Source organism: Triticum aestivum, chromosome 7D (assembly GCF_018294505.1).
Source record: "Triticum aestivum cultivar Chinese Spring chromosome 7D, IWGSC CS RefSeq v2.1, whole genome shotgun sequence".
Classification (NCBI taxonomy): domain Eukaryota; kingdom Viridiplantae; phylum Streptophyta; class Magnoliopsida; order Poales; family Poaceae; genus Triticum; species Triticum aestivum.
This window is the reverse complement of record NC_057814.1, coordinates 614,026,245-614,043,698: the sequence shown is the minus strand read 5'-3', so window position 1 is coordinate 614,043,698 and position 17,454 is coordinate 614,026,245. Positions and strand designations below refer to the sequence as shown.

General features: G+C 45.1%; 3 protein-coding genes across 3 annotated transcripts in view; 1 reads left to right on the top strand and 2 right to left on the bottom strand.

The window, feature by feature from the left end:
- The window catches only part of LOC123164973 (U3 small nucleolar RNA-associated protein 21 homolog), a 7,964-nt gene extending 3,117 nt beyond the window's left edge, over positions 1 to 4,847 (top strand). Inside the window, exons 7-19 of the mRNA XM_044582600.1 lie at positions 187 to 269; positions 351 to 423; positions 671 to 736; positions 821 to 863; positions 1,136 to 1,275; positions 1,449 to 1,661; positions 1,743 to 1,827; positions 1,908 to 2,202; positions 2,874 to 3,132; positions 3,543 to 3,756; positions 3,898 to 4,115; positions 4,188 to 4,343; positions 4,560 to 4,847. Coding sequence (XP_044438535.1) covers positions 187 to 269; positions 351 to 423; positions 671 to 736; positions 821 to 863; positions 1,136 to 1,275; positions 1,449 to 1,661; positions 1,743 to 1,827; positions 1,908 to 2,202; positions 2,874 to 3,132; positions 3,543 to 3,756; positions 3,898 to 4,115; positions 4,188 to 4,337 — 1,839 coding nt within the window. The 3' untranslated portion in view covers positions 4,338 to 4,343; positions 4,560 to 4,847. The remainder of the gene's footprint in view (positions 1 to 186; positions 270 to 350; positions 424 to 670; positions 737 to 820; positions 864 to 1,135; positions 1,276 to 1,448; positions 1,662 to 1,742; positions 1,828 to 1,907; positions 2,203 to 2,873; positions 3,133 to 3,542; positions 3,757 to 3,897; positions 4,116 to 4,187; positions 4,344 to 4,559) is intronic.
- A 1,300-nt stretch (positions 4,848 to 6,147) lies between these two features.
- Positions 6,148 to 8,342, bottom strand: LOC123165078 (amino acid transporter AVT6E). The gene has a single exon (XM_044582705.1). It carries the CDS (start codon positions 7,881 to 7,883, stop codon positions 6,408 to 6,410), a length of 1,476 nt encoding a protein of 491 aa, XP_044438640.1. The 5' UTR covers positions 7,884 to 8,342; the 3' UTR covers positions 6,148 to 6,407.
- Positions 8,343 to 12,561: 4,219 nt separating this feature from the next.
- Positions 12,562 to 15,429, bottom strand: LOC123166925 (protein OS-9 homolog). Its single transcript, XM_044584750.1, has 8 exons — positions 15,130 to 15,429; positions 14,835 to 14,911; positions 14,176 to 14,376; positions 13,978 to 14,049; positions 13,496 to 13,608; positions 13,329 to 13,395; positions 13,089 to 13,195; positions 12,562 to 12,981 (listed from the first exon to the last, which is right to left on the bottom strand). Exons 1-8 carry the CDS (start codon positions 15,215 to 15,217, stop codon positions 12,816 to 12,818), a joined length of 891 nt encoding a protein of 296 aa, XP_044440685.1. The 5' UTR covers positions 15,218 to 15,429; the 3' UTR covers positions 12,562 to 12,815.
- Positions 15,430 to 17,454: the final 2,025 nt, after the last annotated feature.

The window sequence follows — 17,454 nt, the reverse complement described above, 5'->3', positions numbered from 1 at the left end:
AGCATATAAGGATCGTCGTACTGAATCGAGCTTTGCAGCAGGTTAATAAGTAACTAAATCAGCCAAGAAAAACAAAGTCAACACTGGTGTGAGATGATATTTGCTTTGACAATCACATTAAGTTAGCAGCAACACCTTATTTCAGTTTACATTTGGAAAGTAGTAATCTAATATACTCTATGCCAGATGTGGATATTTGATAATAATGAAGGAGATGCTCGTCTGTTACGATTTCGAAGTGGGCATAGCGCTCCACCTCGGTGCATAAGGTAACAAATGCCCTCCAAGTTTGTTGTGTCTTTACTTTTGTCTCGGTTATGTTTTAGTGAATCAGTCTATTTTGTTGTTAGATTCTATGGCAATGGAAAATCCATCTTATCCGCTGGTCAAGACCGTGCCTTCCGTCTTTTCTCAGTTGTTCAGGTAATTCATAACCTTTGTAACATAAATTTTTACAGCAGCACGCTGGCACACCTGTTGTCATTTCCTGCATTTTTTGGTCCTCTGAAAATGCTATTGAAGTAATAATGTTCACTTCACGCCGCACACTTGTCTTTACCCTGAATTCCTGCATGTTTGTCTTCTTGTCAGGTTATTTTTTTCCTTTTTGAGCAAAATGAGTTTATGTTTAGTGTTTTTTAATCCTATTGAAGTAACACTTTTTTGACAGGATCAACAAAGCAGAGAGCTTTCTCAGCGGCATGTGGCAAAAAGAGCAAAAAAACTTAGAGTAAAGGTAAAATTTTGATTACTATTCCTTTATCGCCTTCCGTTTCATCATTTCCTTATTAGAATTTTGACATTTTCTTCTTCTCTGCAGGAGGAAGAGATAAAGCTAAAACCAGTTATTGCATTTGATTGTGGTAATTCTCAGGTCCTTGTAATACTAAAGTTCATATCATGTTCTTCTGCTTTTCCATCTGTGTAATTTCTTCTGGAAGTAGTAAACCATGATAATCTTCAATCTGTACTATTTATACTTGGTGCAAAGGGCATAACTATTTCCATGTTAACACATAATTAAACCACTGTACCAGTATTCTGTGCACCTTTACTACTGTTGAAAAGAAACCACAAACTGTTATTTTCTAAAGATAAAATTGCTTATTTACCAATCGAATCAACTGTTGTTCAGCTGAGATACGTGCACGTGATTGGTGTAATGTTGTTACATGCCACATGGATACTTCAAAGGCATATGTATGGCGTCTTCAGAACTTTGTTATAGGCGAACATATTCTTACACCATCGTCAGAGACTGAGTCACCGATTAAGGTAAGCTTGTTTTTGTAATCTGAATGTATTGACCTTATACTATAAGAATGTATTGAATTCTCACCATGGGCTAGATCAGAACAAGCTTTCTTGGGACTACCAAGACTCGGCTTTAAAATGATAGAAGTATATCCCTACCTCTTCTTTAAGAAATTCCTTTTCTTTTCTGGCAGGCTTGTACTATAAGTGCATGTGGTAATTTTACTATCTTGGGCACTGAAGGTGGTTGGATCGAAAAATTTAACCTTCAATCTGGGATTAGTCGTGGTAGTTACATTGATGGCTCGCTGTCATTGCAATGTGCACATGAAGGTGAAGTTGTTGGATTAGCCTGTGATGCAACAAATGGATCTCTGATTAGTGCTGGATACCGTGGGGATATTAAGGTTTGATGACGCTGTTGCACTTCAGTTGCAATTTATTTAAACTGTGATTCCATTACTCAGATATTGACTTGTCTCCCGCAGGTCTGGGATTTTAAAAGTTGCAAGCTAAAATCCAAATTCAATGTTGGTAAATCTGTAACTAAGATTGCATATCACCGGGCAAATGGTAATATTCAACATGTTTTGTTATTCCCTTGTAGGATGACATGGATGATTAACAGTTTTTTTGTTGCTGTTTTATGGCAGGTCTTCTTGCTACTGTAGCAGATGATATGGTGCTTGTATTGTTTGATACAGTATCGATGAAAATGGTCCGTAGATTTGAAGGACATACAGATCGTATCACTGATCTGTGTTTCAGTGAGGATGGGAAATGGCTCATTTCGTCTAGTATGGATGGGACGCTCAGAATATGGGATATCAGTTTAGCAAGACAGATAGATGCAATGCGCGTTGATGTATCTATAACATCCGTCTCTATGTCTCCTAATATGGATGTGCTGGCAACCACCCATGTTGATCAAAATGGCGTGTATCTTTGGTAGGCTTTCATTGTTTATTGTTCTCACCCTGTGCATTTGCATACCTTTGATAGCTTCATATTTCAGGAAAATATCATAAGATGAGTTTCCAAGCTGGTGTAGTTTGTGCTAATCATGGCACATCTCATTTAGGCAAATAAATACTACTTTCAGTCCACACTGTACCAATGTACATAATGAACTAAAATTCCACACCGTCGCACGCAACCAACCAACCACCCGCACCGTCTAAAAGAAGTCGAGTTCATCACTGGACAAACACTTTTCTTTGTTATTGAAATGTTCATTTCCATTCTGTTGATAAAACTATGCTAGAGCTAAAGAGTATGACAATATAATTAGTTTTATAGTTTAAGTTGTAAGCTGCTGCTTACTGGTTGCCACATGGAACAGCTTCTGAAAAACGTAAACTTTACCGACATGTTCATTCTGGCCCTTATGTTGGTCACACTTACAGTTTTGCTTTCCATGAAGTTGAATGTCCCTAAAAGCAAAGAGTTGAATGCAAGCACAGGCAACTCAAGACTGATAGTGTTTTTACCTCCTGTTATGTTTCTACTTAATAATCTTCTGCCATTATGGATGACAAACATACGTAGTTTATTGGTGTTCTGCAATTTATTATTTAGCTCATATATAAAGCTCATACTTCTCTTAATAATTATGACAGGGTTAATCAAGCTTTGTTCTCACCTTCGACAAATGTTGATAGCTATGCAAGTGGTAAACATGTCCGGAACGTGCTTTTGCCAACTGTTTCATCAGCCGAAAGATCTGAGGAGGAAGAACCCATTAAAAAATCACAAGATTCAAATCAATCTAATATTAAACCTTTTGTCATAATGGATCATCAAATACCAAATATGATCACACTCTCATTACTCCCAAGGAGTCAATGGCAAAGCTTGACAAATCTTGACATTATAAAGGTAATGTACTTTTGTCTCTGTTTTAATCCTCAAAATTTCTGCTGCAAAGTAATGAATCCTGTTACCTTGCATTAACTATGCTAGTTTCTCAGGTTAGAATTAGACGGTGTATATAATAGAATGTGTGTAGAAGATCTATTTAGTTATTGACTGAGCATTTTGACGAACATTTAGACCATCCATACAAACATGATAGTAAGTTTCTATTAAAAAATGGTTGGTAATATCGTAATTTGTAAGTTTGACAAATATAGTGCAATATGAAGTGATCGTCAAAGCTTGGTGACTGTAAATGTTTTAAAGGACATTTATTTGTGACTGGAAGGAGTACTCATTTAAGTGATATTTTTGTTTTGTGCATAAGCCTGGCTCGATGTTAAGTGCTCACCATCACATTCCTGTTTCTTTAGGTTCGAAACAAACCGATCGAGCCACCTAAGAAACCTGAGCAGGCGCCATTTTTCTTGCCCTCAGTTCCATCCCTTTCTGGGGAGATATTGTTTGAGCCTCCTTCCAGTAAAGAAACAGACGGCAGCACTACTGAGGACATAGGTCATAAAAAGATGGCTGATCTCTCCTCCCACTTCAGTCGGCTGTTACAATCCTGTGGAGAACTTGAGAGCTGTAAGTATTTATTAGTATCTTCAGTCAAGCAAAACGCGGAAATAAACATCAGATATTTTGGTTCTCAATGTCTATTGATGAGACTATTAAGAAGCTGCAATCTTCTTCATAGTAAGCACTGACCTGTAATCTGTTTTGCAGATTCAGCGTTCACCGAATACCTAAAAGGCCTATCTCCGTCATCTTTAGATATGGAACTACGGATGCTACAGATAATAGATGACGACGAGGTGGAAGAGTCTGAGGAACCAAGACCCGAGCTCCAGTCCATCTCATTGCTGCTGGACTACTTCATTCATGAGCTTTCCTGCAGGAACAACTTCGAGTTTGTTCAAGCTGTTCTGAAATTGTTTCTGAAGGTATGTGATAACGTGTATTGGCATGTTAAACCCATTGAGTCACCAAGCATATTTCATCTTCCTTGGAAACAGATACATGGTGAAACAATACGGCGCCACTCGACGCTACAGGAGAAAGTGAGGAAACTTCTAGACGTCCAGAGCAAGGTCTGGCAGAAGATCGACAAAATGTTTCAGAGCTCGCGATGCATGGTCACATTCCTCAGCAACTCGCAGTTTTAGTTGCAGGTAATTTCGTTTCATCCGATTTGCCAAATGAACTAGTGTTATACGAGACTTAGTTGGAGCTAGAAAATATTCTGTACCTCAATTCGCTAACATTGTCGTCACCTAGTTGAGCTTTTCCGATACACTATATTGCTGTAGAAAATGATTTTTTTTCCCTGCAGCTTCTTCTGAACTCTTATTAAATGACTAAATATCCTATTTCCTTGTGGTCGACAGGTCCCGATTTCTGAAATCAATGCATACCTGGGAGTCCATGTGGCTGTTGTACCCTTCTGCTGTACCTCACCGTTTCGTCGTCGTGGTAAAAGCTGCAAGGCATATATACGGTGTTGTTAACAGAGATGACCACAGATTGTGCTCCTGGTGATGATGTAACAGTTTTGTTCCTGTATTCTTTTGTAACATACAGATGTATGAGCACTGTTCAGCGAGAAATATTCGGGAATGTCGCAGTTGCCAGTTAGGCGAAACATCCCCTAAATGTTTATTCAGCATTTTACTTTAGTGATAGCCCTCCGTGTTCATCTTCGGTGTTTTGACTTCTAAAATCCCTCCAGTCCACTTTCGCGTGCGCTATCGAAGAACTTATCACCCTCTTGTTTATAATAAAATTCATTTCGAGATTGAGAAGTCCTGAAAAGCAAATGGATTCCAAGCTGAGGATTAAGGTAACATGTAAAAACAACTTTGATCCCAGTCCCAACTACTACCGCTTGTAGAATGGTGACTATTGGATGTTGGAAAATGCTATCTAAAGTGATGAATCACACGCATAAATCAGAGTCAATTGTCTCGGTTCTCTGTACAATTCTTTCGATGAGAATATGGATATTCATAAAAAATGCTGCAAGAAAAGCCCAGTGTCCACACTTGAAGCTATGTTCATCTTGTAGTTTTGATGATGAGTTCTGTGCTATGTTATCTGGCTGGATGGTGTTCCAGGGTCATCTTCATCTTGTAGTTGTTCTTTTCTCTGCTTTTACTTTTGAACCTTGGTTGTAATAAGCTGGAGGAACTGCTTGTGTGCTGTACCTGACTATTCAGGCTTCTTTCTTGCAATGGAGCCGGGGAGCCATCCCTGTTATTCTAAAAAAAAGAATATCCAGAGTTGAAATGACAAGCTCCAGCAGATGAGAATGAGAAAGATTGCATTCTCTGAGCTCAACATTCATCATATCATGCGCATAGATGGATTTTCAGGACCACAAAATTAACAATCTAAGGAGTAGAATTTATGAATGCAGCTCTTATCATATCATAGGCAGACAATTAACCTCAGTACAAAAGCCGGGTTGATTAGCTGTTATATATTCCCTCCGTCCCAAAGTGACTGTCTCAACTTTGTACTACAACAGTTATTTTGGGACGGAGGGAGTATCGAACAAGAACAAGTAGCAAAAAGTACATCAAAGGAATCTGGTCCAAAGGTTCTCAAATTAGAAAACTTTAATTTCAGTCCCCACTTGGAAAAATGATGTGTAAAATAGATGAACCACATAAACATATGTATCAGAGTAAACTTTTTCTCAAATCTGTCTGTATAATTGTTTCAGTGAGAATATAGATAGTCATAAAAAAATACTGCAAGAGTATCCAGAGTCAGATGACAATGACAAAGATACATTCTCTGAACAACATTCATCATATAATGCACAGAGATAGGTTTTCTGAATGCAAAATTCATTAATAAGGTGGATTTTCTGAATGCAGCTTTCATCATACCATAGGCACACAACCTCAGTAGAAAAAACCAAGGTTGATTCACTGCCTCGATCAGAAAGTAGACCCAGGATACACATGTATATATATCTAAGAATAAGCAGAAGATCAAAAAATACATCAAAGAATCTGGTCCAAAAGTACAAGAATGCCCACCAACAACATGTCAGCCATCACCCATGAAACAACCCTGTAGATGAAGAAAATGTATAGTATGATGAGCTTTGCTCAGCAGCTCAGCTGGAACTGGTGTACCTGCTAACTATTGTATTCTGGCAAGTGGTAATACAGCCTGGGTATAATAAGCCCTACAAATATAGCTCATCCTGATGATCCATCCATCACTCACTCAGACTTGCTCCTCAGGCTGTACACGTTCCCCACGACCCCGACGACGCTGACGACGATGGCCAGCCCCAGCATCCCAAGCGACAGGAGCCGCTCTCCGCGCCCCAAGCATTCCCCCTCCTTGTCCAGCCTCAATGCAACAAGGGCGGGGAACATGAAACCTAATGCCAGCCCCGTTGTTGCGCCGGTGAACTTGAAGGCCATCCAGATGTTGGGTATCATGGTGGAACCCAGGTAGATGAGGGCCAGCAGCACCACCGTCAGGGAGAGCATCCTCTTCCTGCTGTGGGGCGCGAGCTCGCCGAAGACCAGCGAGTCCACCGTCTGCCTCAGCGAGAAGTGGACGACCGGGAAGACGAGAACCAGGTGGACGATGTACCCGATCCTCACAATGTAGTTGAGCACCGTGCTGAACTTGATCCCGAGGTCCTTGTCGAAGTTGGTGAGGACATCGGACTCGGTGTCGTCGCCGAACAGGAGGTACCCCGAGATGGCGGTCAGCGCGTACACGACGACGCAGAGCACGGTGGAGATCCGGCTGACATTGTACATGTTCTGAGGCGTCTTCTCCTTGAGCTCGTTGTAGATGGGCTGCACGTTGAAATGGCAGATGTAGGCGTTGGTCATGATGGGTATCACCACGAGAAGGTCGAGGATCGCCGCCCTTGAACTAAAATCCGGCCCCATCCTCGGCGCGGCAAGCTTGCCCTCCACGAGCTTCACCGCCGCGATCATGCACGAGACGGCCACAAAAACAACGGCGAGCCCGACCGACGCGGCAGACGACAGGCTCAGCGAGTCGATCTTCTCGAGCGCGCACAGCGGGGCGAGGAACACCACCAGAACAAACAGGATGAGCAGCCTGCGGTTGTCCCACTCGCCGTGGCCGACGAGCTGGTCCATGACGCCCATGTGCTTGAGCGAGCCGGACATGACGTCCCCGATGATGATGAGGTAGACGACGAGGATCCCGGCGTTGTTGACGACGATGCAGAGCTGCGCGACGACGCTGGCGGGGCGGCCGAGCGCGCGGTGCACGAGCTCGCCGTAGGAGAGCGCGCGGCAGCGCACCGCGAACCGGACGAGCAGCTCGATGGTGACCTCGGAGAGAACGCCCATGACGAGGATGGAGACGAGGCCCACGGCCACGCCGAGGACCTTCATGGTGGCCGGCAGCGCCATGATGCCCGCCCCGATGATGGAGGTCGCGAGGTTGAACACCGCGCCGGAGACGCCCGAGCCCTCCGGGGGACCCGCCGGGCCGTCGTCGCCGATGAGCGGCAGTGAGTCGTGCTCGCCGGGGGTGGCATCGGCGTCGTCGTCCTCGACCTCGCCCAGGAACGAGTCCTGCTTGGTGAGCTTGGCGTGGCCGTTGGCGGAGGCGCCGGATTTGGGCGGCGGAGGAGGGTGGGCGGACTGCAGCTCGATGGCGGTGGCGGTCAGCGGGAGCGCCGAGTAGTTGGAGTTCACCATGGTCCCCGGCGCGCCCGCCCGAGGCGGATCGACGGACTGGAAGGCGGCAAAGAAATCCTTCCGCCGCAGCCAAGATTAGGGGTAAAAAAATGGAGATTCACGCCCAATCTAGCGCTCCTCCAGGAACACCGGACCGCGCTCGATCGGGGCGAAGATCCCGGCCCCCGCCGTCCCAGCCGGAGAGACCTCACGTGGACCCGGCCGGCATTGGCGAACGCCGCCCGCCGCCGCGCAGGGAAATCTCGGTTCTTCCTGGCGAGATTTGGGCGGGCGGAGCCGGGAAGATCCGCCTGCTTCGTTAGCGCCGAGATCGGAGCGTCAGATTCAGGGCGGGAGGCAAGAGGATGGTAGGCGGATTGGTGGATTGCTTGGGATCGAGGGGAGGAGATCTGAGCTCTCCGTCCGTCCCTCCCCTGTTCTTGCCTCCCTTTCTTCAGGGAAGGAAGGAAGAGTATGCATTGCCAGGCAGCGCTACGGGTCGATTTACGTTCATTCCTACTCGTAAAGTTGGGCGCACCAACCACGTGGGACCCGTGCCTCACTGGCAGGTGGGGACAGCGGGTCCGTCTGCTGCTACTGTAGCACGCGGGTAGGAGGGTAGACCGTAGACGTAGACGTAGAGGCACTCTCTTCTGTCGCCCGGGGCTGGGCACGTGGGAAGCGCCGGCCGAGCACATCTCCCCCCGATCCGATTGTCCGCCGGTCACCGACGGGTGGGGCCCGCGCGGTGGCTGCTGTCTCCTTACGTGGCCTCCTTCGCTATTTTAACCTTGTCAGAAAACTTCAGCACACAATGAACTCCTCGGAAATTTATTTCACGATCTGATCTTTTTTTATAACGCCATAAGCCGTGGCGTTTCCGCTCCATTTGCAACCGTCGAACTAGCCTGCGTTGCTCCTCTTCATAAATAAATAAGTGGCAGATGTGAACGAGCTACTTCAAACGCCACTTTCATATCTGGGCAGCAACACCGCATCCTTTGGTGTTTCCAGCAACGCCGCACACGCTGGCGTTTCTGCCCTGCCACGTAGCATCTCGACCAGGCCGGTAACGCGGATGGGTTTGGCGTTTTCATGTAGTGCAGCAACGCCACAGGCCGTGTCGTTTTTGAAAAGGGTCAGATCGTGAAATAATTTTGTATGGAGTTCATTTTGTGCTAAAGTTTTCCCGCAAGGTCAGAACATTGGAAAAGGCCCCTCCTCCCATCTTGCGTCGTGGGCCCATCTGTCAGTGTCGCGGTCCATCGCCCCGATATGCATTTCAGCGGCAATTCACCCGAATTTCTCAAAAAGGATTTTGCTACGCTTATTCTTCTACGGGGATCATATTTTGGTGAAACCTTCAGTATAATTGCTGCTTTGGAATAGAGAAATGGTTCCTCCGCAAAAAAAGGGAGAGAAATGGTTGAAAAAGTTTGCCTAGGAGAATAAAAGATAATCTCCCACCCGAGGGGACGAATTTCTAGGTCATACGTTTTCAAAATTTTAAGCACAATGTTTATAGAAGGCGGAGACAAATTACAAGAAAACTCCCCATTGCAAACAACAAGCGTAGCACAGGCTCCACACCAATGTCGTCCGAAGACAAGCCACCGCACACATCACAACTATAACACGAGGTGCCTACTCTAAGCCGAAAGACAAAGCCATGTCTTGGCCAACACCGGACGCCCTTGATCAGTGCGCCATCCACCCATGTTTGATTGCATAAAAGCGGTTGGCAAGTAGGTGACGAGACTTGGTCGGTCTCGAGAAAGGCATCGTCTTGGCTGCACCAACACAACATATGTAGCACCCCTGAAGCTCAACCTGGGATATTAACGAGCACCAAAGGATCGCAACACAGGACCTCCACTCCCAAGAGGAACGACGTCGAGAACGCCCCATCGCCGATTCGAAACTGAACCTAACCTTTCGTCCGAAGACAACAACCAAGCACCAATGCGAGGGAGGGAGATGCCGACACACCAACCACGTGGGGCCCGTGCGCGTTCGACCTCACTGGCAGGTGGGGTACAGAGGGTCCGGGGGCTGCTACTGTAGCACGCGGGTAGGAGGGTAGACCGTAGACGTAGAGGCATTCTCTTCTGGGGAAGGCACGTGGGAAGCGCCGGCCGAGCACATCTCTCCCGATCCGATTGTCCGCCTGTCACCGACAGATGAGCCCGCATTGACATCATACGCTCTACTGAAATAGATTTCGCGAAAAACCAACCATATCCGATCTTGGTTGGCCTTTCACCCCTAACCGCAAGTCATCCCCGTATTTTGCCACATACGTGGGTTCGGTCCTCCAAGGCCTGTTAGAGCTCTCTTCAACCTGATCATGGCTAGATTGATCGGTTTCGGAGTACACTTGAAGGATATGGCTAAGAAATACTTTTCTTTCCAGATGTTCTTCGCGTACGGTAGCATACTGTCGCAGAGAGCACTTTAATTGTTTATTGGCTGTAGAAAAAACAATTCTCGGGTTACCTATCAATCAGCAGGGCTACGGGTACGTGCTAGTGGACGTGGCAGCGGAGCCAAGTAGTCTACACGTACACAGATATCTTATCATGTTCGGTTTGATCTGACCACGAAATAGACAAACTATGCTCATCAGATTCATTGAACGATTTCTGGTTGACCAAGCGCCGCTCGAAGCTTCCGAATTCCCTTTCGTAACAAATTAAAAAAACAACTACTCCCTCCGTCTTTTCGAAAAAAAAAGAAAAGAAGGAAAACTACTCCCTCCATCTATCAAATCAGCGGCACTTATTTTGAAACTGAGCGAGTACTGTATATTAAGCACTTCATTTTGTTTGGCTAGATTGCGAGAAGGTTGCAACCCACCCTCAAAGCCTTTCTTCATCTCGCAAAAGAAAAAAAAAACATGGGTGCAGCTTTTCCAGATTTACTCCACTGCTACAACCACTGTATTATCTAAGCCCTGAACCACATGCTGTGTTCTTGGGCTTTGCATCCAAAGGTGAAGCTGTCAAGAGAATGGAAGCAAGTAGTGCCACCGTTGCTCACAAGATGATTCTTCACTTCAGAGGAATCTCTCTACCATGTGAATAAGAGTTGTTTACAAGCACAGCCTCCCAAGATCGCTGCATACTCTTCCATAAACATCTGCCTGGTTGTCTCCTTTACTAAATCATACTTCCTCCGTCCCAAAATAAATGTCTTAACCTTAATACAATTTTATACTAAAGCTAGTGCAAAGTTGAGACACTTATTTTTGAGACGGAGGGAGTATGTAGTACTATAGTACAGCCTGACTGATGCTATGTAGAAGAACACTGTTAAGCTGCAATTGCAACAACCGGTAAAATAACCGGTTGGCGTTTCATTATGAGCAAAATAACATTATTTTGCACCAACACTGCCATATATCCTAAACAACAGCTTAACAGTGTTCCTCTACATAACATTAGTCAGGATGTACTATATAATAATTGGGTAAATGATATATTTGGGGTTCAGTGGCGAAGCTTCCGACACTGCTAGCATTTGCTTCAAACGTTTATAGAAGAAAAATGTGCTGGACATATTTCATGTGAGTTTCGTGTCGCATTATACTATGCAGTCTTTGAAAATTTTGTAGCTATAATTTAATTTCCAATGGGATAAAGGGGGCAGCCCGGTGCATGTAGCTCCCGCTTGCGCAGGGTCCGGGGAAGGGTCCGACCACTTTGGGTCTATAGTACGCAGCCTTTCCCTACATTTCTGTAATTTTTAATGGGATGAACTAGTATAATTAAATCTACATTTACATCATGCATATATGACTCTGAACTTACATGTTTACGTGTTATAATGCGGTATATTGATATTCATGCATACTTCACATATCAAAGCTTCTACCAGTAGAAAGTAGAGAGACTGCTCTGAAGTGAAGACCATCTTGTGAGCAAAGATACTACTTACTTCTGAGTGCAGATCTTTCGATGACCTGGCCATTCTTTTGACAACTTCACCTCTGGATGCTAAGCCCAAGAACAAGTTCAAAGCTTAGAAATAGAAGCAGCCTCTCTGGGAAATCTCCACCCATGTTACATCACAATAGTGATGAAGAGAGGCCCCAGGGTGCAAGTCAAGGCGATCTGGTGGTCAAACAAGGCGAAATGCTTATATCACATGTTTTTCGTTCTTATAAACAAGGCTTTGATTGACAGTTATCATTTTCATTAGCGTACGACCGACGTGTGTGGTACATAAAACTCATGCTATCAAAATTTGTGTCCACAAAATGCTTATGATACTGGGTTGCATAGCATAAGCCAGTGACTATGCCAAGCACCTCGCCTCCTTTGACTAGCAGATTGCCTTGAATCCCACCCTCTGGCCTTATTTTCTTCAGCACGGTGTACTAACATGGGTGGAGATCTGCCAGAGATAGTCGTCGTCGTCCGCTTATATTTTCTAAGCCCCAAACCACATGCTCCTTGTCCTTGAGCTTGGTATCGAAATTCGAAAAGGTTGAAGCTATCAAAAGAATGGTCAGGGCAAAGGCATCCTAACATCTGCACTCGAAAGCAAGCGCTACCTTCGCTCACAAGATGGCCCTTTGCTTCATGGCAATCTCTCTACTTGCAAATAGCGTAGCAAGCACAACCTCTCAAGATCACTGCACTGTTTTTATGAACATTTCAAGAGGAAAATTGTTGGTGATGTGTCTAAAGCCTGCCACTGAATCTCAAATACCCCCTTTACTAAATTATATACCACTACAGTACAGCAGGACACTCTTTGCCCTTAATCTTCCTCTAAGGTAATCTCAAGCTGTTTCAGTAATGGATATCTGCTCAAAGAGTACCCTGTAACCACTAGTTGGCGTCAGACAGAACAAGCCAGGGGATAGTTATACTATGTTGCCAACTTGCTGTTGTACTTCCAAAATAACGGCATCTTTCATCAGCTGAGGGCACCGTGATTGGCGGGCAATCAGGTAGCGTAAGCTGCGTAGTTATGCAATTCGTCGGGGTTTGGAACGATGGACATCTGAGCTTCTTTTGGGAGAGAGTCGTCGTCCTCGGCGGCCTCAGCTTCTGCTTCCGCAAGCGACTCGTTGCAGTGGATGAAGAAGGTGCGCTTTTCCTGCTGAAACAACCTGCAAGCAGAACAAGGTAAATGAGTTCAGATCGTAGAACAATAAGAGACTGTCAACAGAAGAAGAAGAAGAAGAAGAAGAAGAAGAAGAAGAAAGATGGTGCTTACGGGTTCTTGCAGAGCATTGGGCTTTGGACAGTTAAAACATACTTGCAGGAAGATATCTCCTTTATCGAACTGATCAGTACAGTGGGCTCGGAACAAACAAACCTAACCTGTAGGAAGAAGGCAGGGTGTGTACAGTCAAATAAACTACTCAATAGGACGACACCATAGTAATCAAACCGCTTCAAGTTAGAACCACAGCCACAAAGATTACAATAGTACTTTCCTATTTTATTTTCTTACCTCTGTGTACCGTGGTATATCTGTGAGATCACACACAGTCCCGTTTGTGTACACGTGGACATGATACCTGCAATGGCACGGAAACATCAAACATTCATTCAAGAGGGTTCTGCTTCCAGATGTAGTTTATTGTTCGTATCCTTCTTTCTAAATTTCTAGCTTAATACCTCTTAGAAGTATCTTTCACGTGGTCCTCATCAGCAGATTCGGAGGTGTGATTGTCATGGTAAGCATCGGTTGCATCAGGGTCATATTCACCTAGAACATACTCTTGGATAACCTGTAAGAAAAGATATACACTCAATAAAGCAACTCAGAACTCAAAAGTGGTAACAACTACGGCATGCAAAGCATGACAATATGTGACTGAAGCCATAGTAATACTATTGGTGCTCAAAAGCTGTACCAACTACGACATGCATACAGGACACTGTGAAAGCATGAAGATACATAATTGAAGCTGTATTATACTATTTGAGAAAAAAAATGTTTGCTTCTTTCACAATGTAAATGAGTTCAGTTCTGGTCTCTCCTCTTAAAGCTAGCAATATTTGTACCGAAACAATTCAGAATTAGTTTTTGTGTAGGGTAGAAAGATTAACATAAGCACAATCTATTTACTATGACCCTCACCAAGAAAATGGCTTACCTTCTCATTCTCTACATGAACCTGTCGGATTTTCCCATAATAGCAGAACTCATAAGACCACCAACCTTCATGCTGGGTCAACAACAATAATAACAATCAGATCGTTTTTCAGGCACTCCATTAGCCTGGTACACATGTACAAGACCAAACATATATCCCAGATGCTCATCATGCACAAAGAAAGAGTTGTATGCTCACCCTGTAGAAGCACTGGTCTTTGAGAACCTCCAGCAGTTCATCTGGCTCCTTTGGCTTAACTTTCCGTTCGCTTTCTATTATAACATTGGTTGCATTCTGTGGGACAATCGACTTCATGGTCTTGGTTTCTTCCACTGGTAGGTAGCAGGTGTACTGTCTCCCCTCGTGGTCAGTCATTGGTTCAGACTCCTGGCCATTCTCCTGCAGAAGAAACAGTTACAGTTAGCTAGAGGAAGTAGGTTTGTCAAACAGCAACTTCTGCAGGAAGGACTTTAGGTAAAAGAAAGACCCAAATTCAGGGTTTCTAACGACAATGGCATTGGGATACACATGATTAGTAGAAACATGTGAATTAGCATTGCTATTCCTCGCTCTTTTGAGATCTTAGCTAGTTATATCCACATTTAACATGTCATGGATATATTACTGCTATTTCTTGGTCGTATCATCATACTGTGTCTTAAGTTCTAATTTCACCGTCCTCGGCAATTCAGAACTCCAAAAGGAACATGGCTATCTACATGGATTGATTGTTCGATATTTATTGGTAGTATCAGCTTATTGTGGCTTAAACTCCCATTCACTGAACCCGAAAAATAGCACATGTTTTCCTGCAGCTGAAGAACTGAATGAGGGCTCATCAGGAGTCGACTACTCACCGGGTGGTATGGCGAATCGACGGGGTGGAACTCCACGCGGTACCTCGGCTCGCGCGAGTTCTTCCCGAACGGCACACCTGAAAATCACCAACAATTCAGTGCAGTCCTCCATCAGTAACCAACAAACCAACATGGCGACACAGTGTGGTATTTTTGAACGGCAGAGAGCTGGATCTGGCCAGGAAGTGCGCAAGGGATACGCGACAAGAAGAGGGGCTTCCGATTCCAAGGGCGGCCGAGAGGGGAGGGGAGGGAGGGGCTGAGATCGGGATGAGGCCCTGGCGCGATCGATTACCTGAGGTGGTGAAGATCTGGTCGGTGGCGGCCGCGCCGGCGACCAGGAGCAGCAGGAGCAGGGGGAGCGGCCGGGCGGCGAACCCCATCGGCGACGGCGTCGTGCGGGCTCCGGCGGAGATCGGTCGGGAGTCGGTCAGAGTGGAAGATTGGAGACGACGCGACCCAAGAGTCGCCTCCGCCGTCTTCGAAGCCGGTCCTCTTTCCGCTTCCCGCAGATGGGAAGCCGCTTTCCCGGCAGGGTCGCGTACGAAAATGCTAAACACACGGACGTATTCCAACGGACTTTACGGGGTGGAAAGCATGCCTTCATCTAATTGCCCCCCCCTGATTTCAACTGATGGGCCCGCCCTCACTTAATTAAACCACAGCCAATCATCTCTAACTTCCCTGTAATTCCCCCGTAAACACCCCGTGAGTGTAGCATTGCCGGGGTCGCGCACGAGGCGCCTCCCTCCGCCTTCTCTTGCTGCGAGGCTGCGAGTGCCTTCGCAGCTTTGATGTTTTTCTTTCCTAGCAGAAAAATAATACCCAAATAATAAGTATCACATGTGTGACATGAAATAACATCAATCTGATTTTTTTTATAACTAAATCTGTCATCTAAAAAAACAAATCCAAGAAAAATGGAACTTGCCATCCATCTTCCGGTAACTAAACTTCCCTAAAAAAACGTCGGGACAGAATTGCTTCATGTCATACGTGTGATACTTATCAAGGTCCAAACAATATTTGTACTTTATACATAATAGAATAGGCTCACTCTCATCGAAAATCCATCTCTACACCCGAGCTCATCTGCACCCGCGCTGACGAAAAAAATGAAAACAAATACTAGTAAAATTCAAAAAATTCCAATTTTTTGTGTGTGTGGTAGACAACTTGTTGCGTGAGACCCGCTCCAAATTTTAAGTCATTTGGATATATGAGCAGCTCTCAGCAAAAAAAAAAACAAATTGGGGGTCTGTAAAAATGTTTACTGTTCATATACTGTTTTGACCCGATTTGTCTTTTTTGCTGAGAGCTGCTCAGATATCCAAATGACTTGAAATTTGGAGCGGGCCTCACGCATCAAATTGTCTACCACACAAAAAAATTTGGAATTTTTTGAATTTGTTTTGTATTTTTTACGAATTGTTTTCTAACCGGGTGCAGATGAGCCTGGGCACCGAAACGCCCTACTCCACTCTCATCCACAAAAAAGAGAGAGAGAGAGAATAGGCTCACTCTAATTTATTTATTTTATTTAAATCTTGGACACACATATAGTCAGATACCATTAACTTTGGGAAACAAAAAAAAACAGCTGGTTACAGAGATGGTCACAAACAAAGTTACTCCTAACCAAACTAATCACCACATGATAATCATCAGGTAAGAATACCCTGCTATTACAACCAATAGTTGTGTGTGCAAAGATGGTTGCAAACACAAATCCATACGTACGGGGTACGTCACATATAGTAAGAAAGATCATTGGCCTGCTCGGTTCTAAGCTGCTCCCTTTGTTCTATAATTTTTGTCGTGGTTTCAGTTGAAATTTAAACTAAAACCATGATAAGAATTATGAAACGGAGTAGGCAGACAGGTCATATGCCGGCAACAGACAACGAAGTCCACACCCTGGTGGCTGGTTGTAACACCCTGGATGTAACTTTCCATATTTGTAATTCCAACTCTTGCCATTTTCGGCTATGTGTTATGATATTCCCTCCGTGGTCGGGTTTTGTCTTTCGTTTTGCATTTTGTTCATGTCATGCATATCATATCATGTCATCATGTGCATTGCATTTGCATACGTGTTCGTCTCATGCATCCGAGCTTTTTCCCCGTTGTCCGTTTTCCAATCCGGCGCTCCCATCTCCTCCGGCGCACGCCTCTTGTTTTCTTTCGTGAGCGGGTGTCAAACGTTCTCGGAATGGACCGATGCTTGTCAAGTGGCCTTGGTATACCACCGGGAGACCACCGGTCAAGTTTCGTTCCATTTGGAGGTCGTTGGTACTCCAACGGTTAACCGGGTAACCGCAAAGTCCGTTTGTGTGTTGCAGAAAACCCCCCTCATAACCAGCCCAAAACCCACCAAACTCTCTTCCATGCTCTAGGTCGTTCGATCACGATCGTGTGGGCGAAAACCGCACCTCATTTGGACTCTCCTAGCTCCCTCTACCTATATATATGCATCTCTCCCGAAATCATTCGCAGTCCAACCCTAAAAATCGCCCTCCGGCGCAGTCGGACGTGTCCGTACCACGCCAGACGAAGCCGCCGCCGCTTCCAGCCACCGACGCGCGCCGCGGCCCGCCGAAGCCCGTGGCCGGCCCTCCCC

Bases quoted from the DNA above. Each gene is read 5' to 3' on its own strand.
- LOC123165078 (XM_044582705.1), bottom strand. From the start codon at position 7,883: ATGGTGAACTCCAACTACTCGGCGCTCCCGCTGACCGCCACCGCCATC.
- LOC123166925 (XM_044584750.1), bottom strand. From the start codon at position 15,217: ATGGGGTTCGCCGCCCGGCCGCTCCCCCTGCTCCTGCTGCTCCTGGTC. The intron at 13,396-13,495 runs GTATTAAGCTAG...GTGCCATTGCAG, and splicing joins GTGAAAGATACTTCTAAGAG to GTATCATGTCCACGTGTACA. The intron at 12,982-13,088 runs GTAAGCACCATC...TTCTGCTTGCAG, and splicing joins CCAATGCTCTGCAAGAACCC to GTTGTTTCAGCAGGAAAAGC.